The 10915-nt window shown below is 37.5% G+C and overlaps 1 protein-coding gene across 1 annotated transcript; it reads right to left on the bottom strand.

Moving 5' to 3' along the window:
• Nucleotides 1-303: 303 nt before the first annotated feature.
• Nucleotides 304-9709, bottom strand: LOC100368271 (uncharacterized). Its single transcript, XM_002733661.4, has 3 exons — nucleotides 9325-9709; nucleotides 5675-5873; nucleotides 304-1441 (listed from the first exon to the last, which is right to left on the bottom strand). The coding sequence occupies exons 1-3, from the start codon at nucleotides 9707-9709 to the stop codon at nucleotides 1219-1221; spliced, it is 807 nt and encodes a 268-aa protein (XP_002733707.4). The 3' UTR covers nucleotides 304-1218.
• Between the last annotated feature and the right edge of the window lie 1206 nt (nucleotides 9710-10915).

Consider the following 10915-nt stretch of genomic DNA (forward strand, 5'->3'; position numbering starts at 1 on the left):
TGTTCTGAATTATTTAAAATATCTGGGTTTTAAAAAGTGTCAAAAAATGCAATTTTTCTTTAACATTGTGTTCTATGGAATTGTTTTAAAGATAGCAATTTTCAAGAAATATTAGGACACATTTCTCAAAAAGCTTAACGGTAACACACAAAATAATGCTATTTCATTGTACCATGAGACATTAGCTTCATGATTGTACATAATAAACTAATGAACATTGTCATGCGATTTATGACCAATTTTGTCAAAAATTGTGAGTAGGCTTCTACCTTAAACACACTATCTCCAGTAAAAAAACGAATTGCTATATATATCTGTAACGTTTATTACACGAACGTTATAATAAATACATATCCGATAAGAATAACTGAAGTACAATAATAAACTTGTTTAATATTGGTGACGTGCCAACGTTTTGAGAACCAGAACAGATAAACAAAAAAAACTATTAAATCTGGTGAATGATGTACGATTCGAAACTGTTCGTTATCATCTCCCACGCTGACACGGACTGCATCGCTATCCCATTATGTCTCATCAATACCCCCAACCCTGGGACCCATTCAAACAAGGCCGTATGATAAATTTTCCGAACATTACGTCGGATGTAGTTCTTATATATTCTTGTAAAAAAATCTGTAAAAATTCAAAGCCGATAGTATTGTTTCTCGCGTTACATTTAAACAGAATTTTGTCTGACACTGGCACACGCATCAGCAACTGGCCCGCCGACTTCACAAATACATTTCGTTGTACATCTCGTATTACATCCGGGCTCTTATATAGCTGTATTCTTAACGTCCATTTAGGGACTCTTTCACAGACTTCTCTACTAACACTGACTTTTGAATCTCTTTACTCCGAATGACAACAATTAAATAAAATGCTGCCAATTCCACGCACATATAATTTACATTTCCCTCGGTTCCTTTGCAACAATTACAACTAAATAAATGTGCCTAAAAAAAACACTATATAACCCCACAGACAAAATATATACCAGTCTTTGAAGAGAACGGGCTTTAAGCAAGTCGATTTGTTATTCACCCATCTTCAACCGCCTCTGATTTTGCAAACAATCGCCGAGTGTAGTATAATTGTTATTGGATACAATAGTCAGTGGTGGTTTGAGTAATGTCAGGGGAGACACGATGGAAACAAGTGGAGTGATGAGCACCTCACAGGGGACCGCCACAGTACATCATAATTCAATTAACCTCACGTTATGGAGATAAATTGGTCTGCCGGGTTATTAGCACTCGAGTCCAATTCTATGGGGACGTGGGTTGGTCCAGGCAGATAGGTACTGTAGCCACTGTATGCTGCTGTCGGTGCTGGTGCTGGGTAGCCGCCGTACATCGATGGTAAAAACGGATTGGCCCACAGTCCTTGGCGTTGGGCAATCTTCATCCTTGCTGTCATCTGTTTTTTCCACTTTGTTCTGAAAATAAAGTTAGCCACCGTGACGTTACTATAGTTACATACTATTATATTCTCGCGCAGTACCTTGAGGCGATGTCTATTTCCTACAATGTATTGTGCCCCCCCTCCAAAAAAAAAAAAACGCCGGCCAAGCGTGTACAATTTGGACAAGGTTGATATGTGGTGACGAGGGCCGGCTCCATTTTGTATTGATTTTTTCCTTGCAAAGTGATGGATAGCTTAATTACAATGCCATTCGACTCGTAGTCTACAATTGCATGGAATTAACGGTCAACGTTGTCACTAATTAAAACGAAATTGTTTTCAGTTACATTTTTATCGGAGTTTAAACCGTTTCTCTCTGTGGTATAATTGGACTGCGAATATCTAACTGAGCGTCTGCGTCTATAACAACACACTAAACAAAATAAAATAATACATCGAAAACGAATTTTGTCGGAGTTTCAACGAAATTTGTCAGTTTTAATCGTCAATATCTTTATATGGTTTTTAAATAATTTTACAGATTGTGGCGTAATCGGACCCCTTCGTCACGTGACCAGCCACCATGCATGAAACGAGAGTATAATGGCAGCACTAAGTGTTGCATGTATTACGTTCCGTGTACAATAGTCCTCGTTAGAATTCTCTCACAGTGATGTGACAATGTTTGAACAGATTGCCTTCAGAATATGAAACGTTTGGCCACGTGATCAAACCCCAATGTTGTCCCCCTACATTCAGTCATTGTCTGGACATATTACGCCCATCACTTCGCTCATAAAAGGACACGTTTTTGAAAACAATAATGATAATTGTATTTTTGAAGTGTTTCAACTTTTTTTTTTTTGCAATTTGCGAGCCTGCGGAGCCTCATTGGTGGACTTTGATGATGCTGATAGATATGTTGGCGGAGTGCAGCCTCATTAAGGGACTTGGCACTTAGTGAGTTCCGTGGAAAACAATGCGAATCTGTCCTTGTCGGGATACTATTACCGGGAGTAGCCGACTATGAGATAAAATCGGTTTATCTTGATTGACTGACGGTGAGGGAGGTATTTGTACCCAAAACGGATCTATTTGATGTTCGTTTCTTACATGGGGCCTTTGTCGAGATACCCCCCGATCATTAAACGATAAAAGCATTTTGCCTGCATTCCATATAAACATCAGTATTCGGTTATCTCGATAACCTGCCGGACTTAATGTGTATTTACTAAGCAGTATCCGATAGCAAATAGGACGTGGAAACATACAGTGAAAACCAACCCGAGGACCTGAATAAACAAGCCCGGCGTGCTCCGTGAAATCAACACTGTGTTTTTAATAGGGTATATATCACGATAGTCATTGCAAACAAGAGTACTACTACTAACTAATAAATACCCCGAGTACGTTTTATTGCCAGGCACGCGGTTCCGTGTATTCAGCTTTAATTGTGAATTACTACGGTAAACATCACTTGGAGTATGGATATATTTAAACGCATTTTAAGCTCTTTTCAACAATTGTATTCCGAGTACGAAACGTGTTGTAATAAAAGGTCGCGAAAAATAAACCTACCAAAGTAACGAAATATTTGAGAGGACGAAAACAGGCATATGTTAAAAGTATTAACGGCGACGTGGAATCGATAATACAATCTCATTTTTATTTATGAAATGTGAAAGTATTCTGTATACTTTCTAATTCTGTCAGTTGCTAAATGCACTGCAGAAATCGATTTAACTCCGAATTGATATGTTTAACCCAAACGATAGGCATGCTAATAGACTAATATACAACCATGTCTTTTAGCGATTTTTTTTTCTATTAAAAAAACATGCAGTGATGGAAACACCTGCAACCCCGAACAAGGATGGATGTAATCGGAGATGTCGACGTAGCTCCGCTTCGAATGGAATCCCAGTCAAAACATGAAAACCAACCTAATACAATTGCACGTTATTTTACCCCTGGGTCCCCGCCAATTGTTGACCCCACCTATTGCAAACAACGGAAAGCAATTATTGAAGAGAAATGACCAAATGCGCCCAACCATAAAACGGTCCTTTGTGGGTATTATTGAATATAATCGAGCTACTCGACATGTGCAAACGTCAGCTCTTACTCAGAGATGGGATTCAATTGACGTATAAGAAGACTAGATATTGATAGCGCCCTCCATTATTTATTTAGTTATGTGCACGCTAAGTATTCTGTAGCGAGTGTGTAACTGTCTGTCCCAGCGTATGAATATTCGGCGAAGTGTCGCAGATATATTCCTACTTTAAAACTCCTCTATACACCAAGTTCATATAAAAAAATCACTTCGCACCAAAATCCTCAATGTTCAACATATCATCATACCATTTTTGTCAGGCGCAAATTTTAAGTATATGTTGTAGTGCCCCACGTACAGCCACGGTATTTTAAACTCAAAACCTGTTTACGAAATGTAAAAATTATGATTTTCAAGAACAGTAAGGGTATTTCTCGACAGCTATCATTATCCAAATTATCGCAAAACCTCGTACACCATGATTTTTTTCCCGGCGCCGGCTATAACTTCAGTCGCCCAGTTAGAACTCAAATGATCTGACAATGTTGTCATGGATATGTACATAGTAATTCCTTTCACCATGTTCAGGCATCGATCGAAATCAATACTGCCAAAAAACCCATGGCGATGATCGAGTTAACTCTAGGTCTAATAATAACGTGTAGTCGCCATAATTTAATAAATCTAATTTAATCTTGTGTAAGCGAGACAAATTGACATATGTTTCTAAATCATTAGAATACAAACGAGCTAAAATGCCGCATAAATAATAAATGTTCGTTACTATGGCAATTCATATGAATACAATACGAATGTGTTTTTGACAAGTGTTAAATGACAACGTTGATTCCGAATTCGTGCGTGCGTGCGTCGATAGAGATGTCAACAAGCCATGCATCAACCGATGATGTCAGTCGATCCCGTTAGTCGTGGCATTTGGTCGCAACCGCGCTGCACACGTGTTTCGTCTTCGGCTACGGTACATTTATAGATTATTTCACAAATAGTTAAATCTAATTTAGGATTGTAGTCGTCGTCGGCGTCATTGTTAGTGTTATTGTCTTTGTTTCTGTTGTTGTTGTTGATGATGATGATGATGATGATGTTGTTGTTGTTGTTGTTGTTGTTGTTGTTGTTGTTGTTGTTGTTGTTGTTGTTGCTGTTGTTTCAGTAAAAGAGGCGCATTGTCGTCGCAGCCGTGCCGTGATAGACTTAGTCTAGTACAACGAACGATGGATGAATCCGAGTAGGGTCCGGTTCAGTTATATCAGTGTATGGGGTGGGTAAATGAACACATGCTATCACACAATAGATGAAGAGAAAAATAAAGTGCTAAACATCTGTCTTCTATAGACTCATTTAAAGCAACGTGCACCTAATGAGTCAAAATACCGCGTGTTTTTTTAAACTACTTTATATTCGTTCTTATTCGTTTCATATGATCACAGTGGGCTACAATGCGTGTCTATGCAATGTCGATCGATGTTTACTAAACGAGTAGAGTAATTACTTTGAAAATTTAGCAAAAAATGTTACCAATGTGTCTCTGAATCCGTAAATGTGTCAGTGTTATCTTTCTTTCACATGCAAATCAATCGAAACGCATGTCGTGGAAGCCTTTACGAATAAGATTCGTAGTATTTGGCGTGTAAAAGCTGCGAAGCGAACATGTGCGGGTAGGATAAAAAGCTGTGCGGTCGAGACCGAGTAATATTGTTTTTTTCTCGTGTAGTAACTCTCATATTTCCAAAGTTTTTATTAAATAAATTCGAAATCACACGGTAATTTATTGAAGAACTTCTGCGTATTTTAGGGCCCGGACAAGTAAATTATGTTTGAGAATAGTGCTATCACTGTAAGTGACTCGGCATGATTCTTGTAGTTAGTAGTATTATGTCGATAAGTGTGCCAATTTAACACAAAGTACGAATAAAATGAATAGAATAGAATAGAATAGAATAGAATAGAATAGAATAGAATAGAATAGAATAGAATAGAATAGAATAGAATAGAATAGAATAGAATAGAATAGAATAGAATATTTTCGACATACACGGGTTTATTATTCTACAGATTGGCTTTATGATACTTATTTTGTTTTTCAAAATGAACCTGAAACGGACATACCACGAAAAAAAACCGCACAGATAAGATAGATAATAATTTCTTAGCGCAACTACAATATTGACCAATATTTACACGATAACCTACCTTCTATTTTGAAACCAGGTTTTTATCTGTGTTTCTGTCAGATTAAGCGCCATTGATAACTCAAGTCTCTTGCTCACACTCAGGTATTTGTCCTTCTTGAATTCGTCTTCAAGGCGCTCGAGTTGTTTGGAAGAATACGCCTGTCTTGGTTTCCTGTCGACGCCTGGCTTACGGGGTCGGCGTCCAAGCGGTTTGTGGCCTGTATGTACACAAATACACGAATAAGATGTATAGAAATATGTCATGAAGTGCACTTGCAATCAAACGTGAGCAATGGAGAAGAAGTTTTAACAATTAATCGTCTGTGAATAGCGTTTGTAATAATGCTTGTATCGTTAAAACATTGCATTTGATTGAATGATTTGATTTCCTCTGCTCATATCGCATCTGAATATTATGTGTCACGTGATACCAATAGCTAGAAGATATTCTAGAGTTTGATTTTGTATTAGTTGACATTTTCAGATTGAAACAACGAGTCGTCTTGAAATATTACGGAGGACACTTGTCGATTTCTCGGGTTCAACTTTTTACTTGAATATAGTGCAAATGATGCTTTTCTGTGACCATTTAACCACCTTTAATTTAATAGGGCGTTTTACCGATGTGAAATTCACAGTCAACTGTTTCCAGGGGGTTAAAAATATACAACGAATGATGGCAGTGAAATCAGCATGCCAGTGTACGGTGTGAAATGCCTTACACGATTTCTATGTCAACAACGGACTGTGACCAGAGTGTGAGCTACAACCTCTCATTTATCGAGACTTTGTCAAATTGTTGTAGTTACTAAACCATGCTAATATCTAATACCTGTTTAAATCCACCAAATATTTTGCTTTAATGTGCAATAAAATAATTTGATAAGTAAATAAGTAGTTGAATCTCATTTTTCGGAGCAGCGTCGTTTTTGACGTTTGACGCGTGCCCTGGTAATTTCAGATGCCCACTCGGTGAAAGGAGGACCGTGCTCAATTGTATCAGGATAATCGATACATTTATCTCACAATAAACCAGAAAGAGCTGACAGGTCCAGTCGCCTTCGCCGGCAAACACCGTGAAAGCACGCTTATGTAACATTTTCAAACGGGTGGCTATTGCGCACTGCGTTTATATCGAAGTGTGTAAAAAAAAAAAGAAGCAACAATCGACTTTTAGTCGCATGTTACAATTACCGCATGACGCTAAAATTATTGAACCGTTCTTAGAGGAAGAACAACACAAATCTACTTTCAGTTTTTGAAGTCTTAAAATTATGTTATTTTTTTCTTTTCACTATAAAGAGGTATTGAACATTTAATTGACTCTAAAGTACACAATGAATAGTATATGTACATTCTAACAAAGAAGCCCGGTCCGCCAGAAAACATTCTCTTTTTGTTTCGATGCAACATATGTTGCTGTTCTCGGGCAACACCAGAGGGGTGCTTTCGGGACACCCTATCTTGCCGAAATTTGCCTTTATCTTCATCTAAGTGACCGATTGCGCAAGCGGAATTACGTGGTATAATTATATTAATTTGCTGGTGGTTTCAGAACCTCACATACGTGAATTACATGTACTTTAAAAAAAATACTTCCGTTTATTACAACTGTTTTATTGTCAAGTTGGGTGGTTCCACGTCACCCCATCGCTTTATTTTCCAGAAATCGTTTTGGTGTTGTTTCAAGTTGAAGGAAAAAAACTAAAGCTTTTTTTTATTACAATGTAAACAAATTACCACATAAACCGTGTTTATTAACGAAAACGTACGATGCATGTGATGATATGTCTTATATTTTATTTGGGTAGAAAAAAAAAACTAATATGTTGTCGCAGCACTGTGTGGGTAGTCGCCGGGATAGCGGGTTGACGTATACCACCACACAAAGCGTCTGTCCGTTGCCTCGCTTGGTTTGCGCTAAAATCGCTGTGGAGTTAAACGGGCCGGAAAACAAATAACTAACACCGGTCTTCTCTCAATAACATTCGACAAAAGCAGGTGTTTAGGGTTAAACACACGCCGCGAACAATATATCATTACACGGCAAGACATGACGATCAATAGCGCGTGTAAACTATTGAAAAAAAATAGGCGACAGAGACCATATACTACGAGAGTAGCTTAGTGTCGTTTTAGCTTTTAAAGTCAAAATGACAAAGCTTCGCTGCCAGCTATTTCATTCATTGGCATGTGCTGCTTCTCACAGGACTGTCAAGTCGTTGATAATTACTATGCCGTATTTTTAATTGATCGGAATACAAATATTACTAAGATATGAATTGAAAATGACGATGACGCTACCAGGATCTAATAATGGCCCCGAGGGCTATTTTTCTTTTCACTTTCCAACATTGCAAAACAATTCTAAAACCATGATGCTTCTCAGATGTGTGTGCGACTTCCAGAGGTTTGAAGATAATGTTTATATGTTATGGAGAGGATGTCAATTTTAACAGATAAACATTCTTTCTCATAATTATGTTAACATAGTCCGAAAAAAACTGCCCAATTGCGGCGTTTCAAGTTTTTCATTGAAGCCGAACTAAGAGACGTCCGCTGACTGATAATGTGGTGTCGGTAATTAAGTCGAGTTGGTGAAAACATTCAATACATGTCGATAAAATGGATTCACGCTCCACTGCAAAATATTGGACCGACTTGCTAAAATGTCCCGATTTTTTTAGTAGTTGTTAATGAGTTGATGTTAAATTCACCCATCATCATCACGGCATGATGTTATTAATGTGTGTGGTAAAAAAACTAGACATACACAACCATCGAGTCCCGTGACTTACATTATTTCAAAATTGTCCTCTTTCAGTCACGATTTTTAATTTGCCTACTTACAGGGAATTGATTGTCTGTTTACACGTAATTCGAACGAGCTACAAGACGATGATGAATGAATGAATGAATGAAATAAATAAATAAATATAATATAATATATATATATATATAACGATTGCGAGGAACAACCTCCACAACACACGTGCATTATCTAAATACAATTTAAAAAAAACATCATTTCCTCATAAGTAACGCATTAAAAATCGTTATGTTGTATTCGTTCTTCTACCACGACACCCTATACACCGGCGTCTAGAAGACCATGCTGAAGTTTGAAAACACTGCATAAAAACACTTCTATCTTTTATTGCGGAAAATTGCGTTTCCTTGATACAACTGAACATCACTTGGCATGTCAACTTAAAATTGAATAAATAAATAAATGATGATATATTTTGACGTTATTCAAAGTTCTGTCAAAACAAGCAGGTGGTTCAAAAGCGACACGATATTGCTGACAAGAGGACGCGAAGAAAACTAAACGACCGGGAAAACAGAATCACGGAAACGTTGAAGCTATTTAACTATTCCTTGTTATTTTATATAACATCACCAACCCACCAAAAAATAATAATTCACTTTGCAAATTAATAACGGGGCGATTACTAGTATATAACTGTCGCATTTCATCCGATTTACCGGTCTAACATTACGATTTTTCGAAAGTTGTTAATGGGGAATAAAAATTGACATCTCGAGTTTAAAAATAGTATAGTGGTGTTAGTAAAAAAAGTCATTCTCCTGGCAAAAAAAATTTACAAAAAATCTGAATCCACGAATTATAAAAATTATTATAAAACAATAGGTTTATTTTCTTACCTGGTAGAGGCGGTCTGGTATACCGCGTGGCATATATCCAAGACGGCCAGCTACTCAAGGCCTGGTTCCCGTAGTTGTACGCGTAACCCGTGGGCGCCGCGTAGCCATAGTTCGCCGACATACCGGCTAGTGTACTCATACCACCTACTATAGTCGTGGGTCTGATCACCATCTCTGGGCTCGGTCCCGGCGAAACAGAAGACGCAGGAGATGCATGTTCTGCTGGATGTGTCGGTGTTTTCTCTGCATTGAAGTTCAAAATGCTGTCAATTGAAAAGTTTGGTTTGTCTTCCGACTCTGCCGCTCTCACATCGTTTGAATTTGAGTTATTCGGCGCTATCGGTGAAAAAGCTGAAGATGTACTCGGTACTTCTATGGATTCCATTGTAGTAACTTTCATTCACAAAGTATTTTATGAAAGTTGTTTTTGTCTTCGATATTCGTTTTTTTTCTGTCAGCTTTATAAAACTTGCGTCTGAAGTGTCACCGTTTAGAACTTCGATCAAATGCTGTTACACACGGTCCCCTCACGTTTTGCCAGAAATAAAAACTGTAGTGTAGATAAAAAATGTTGAGAAGCAACGTAAATGGAGATATCGTTAACGATGCATAATGATGTCTTACGGCTCACTGAAGTGAAGGGTACTCGCAGAATGATTTCCAACCTAGCCCTATTTTGCATACATCATTGCTATGTGTAAAACTCCCAAACCGACGGAAAAACTCCCTGCCCTAAATCGATAATGTTTAATAGATAACAAATAGAAAAGCAGCATTGTTTTGCATTTGACCATAAAAAATGTTAATAATCATCATTTTCGCTTATATTAAATACATTATTGTCTGCAAATCAAACGGCTGGGCTGCACCAGTAACGCGACACCAACAATGGGTTAAAAGCATGCTTCGATGTGATTGGTCCGTCGTGACAGCCTCGATCTCGTATCCATCAGCACGTCGATATCGCGGCATGATCGAGTGTTCCATAACAAGCAATTTCCGCTAAGACTTCCCATAGTAAACAATTCAACACACACTTAACACCAATTCACGGGAATTAACAAATTTATTGAACAATTTAATAAAAGCTAAAACTTTGAGTATAGATTAGGGAAGCAAATACGGGGAGGTTTTCCGTTAGAATCATGGGTCGATAAATTAACTAGACGGCGAAGTGAAAATGACATAGATATATCAAATAGGTTATTTTTTGTGATTTTATTCTGACACATAATATACTGTTCAATTTATTTTGGTGTCCGCATAATAATTTCAGCACGTTTGAAAAAAAAACAAAAAAAAACACCAAACTAAACTCACGAATTGGTTAGAAGAGTTTATTGGCGATTTTGACTTAGGCGCGCACACATCGCGACCCACGTATTATGAATATTAAGCCCGAACGTTCTAAAGTTTCAGCCCATATGTGTGTGTTCATTTGATAACATAACGAGCATTTTAACTGAATATTACATGGATTAATATAAAATAAAAACAGTACACTTTTAATCAGTAACTCAAAGAACACTGGCGTTGCAAAGTTCATTTTCTTACAACGAGTACGCAACAACAATAACATATGATGATATCA

This window comes from Saccoglossus kowalevskii, chromosome 21 (assembly GCF_978046115.1).
Source record: "Saccoglossus kowalevskii chromosome 21, keSacKowa6.1, whole genome shotgun sequence".
NCBI lineage: Eukaryota > Metazoa > Hemichordata > Enteropneusta > Harrimaniidae > Saccoglossus > Saccoglossus kowalevskii.

Excerpts from the sequence above, each read along its gene's own strand:
- LOC100368271 (XM_002733661.4), bottom strand. The coding sequence starts at position 9,709 with ATGGAATCCATAGAAGTACCGAGTACATCTTCAGCTTTTTCACCGATA. Across the intron at positions 5,874-9,324 it reads TACCAGACCGCCTCTACCAG|GCCACAAACCGCTTGGACGC; the intron begins GTAAGAAAATAA and ends GTGTACATACAG. Across the intron at positions 1,442-5,674 it reads ACCTGGTTTCAAAATAGAAG|AACAAAGTGGAAAAAACAGA; the intron begins GTAGGTTATCGT and ends CTTTATTTTCAG.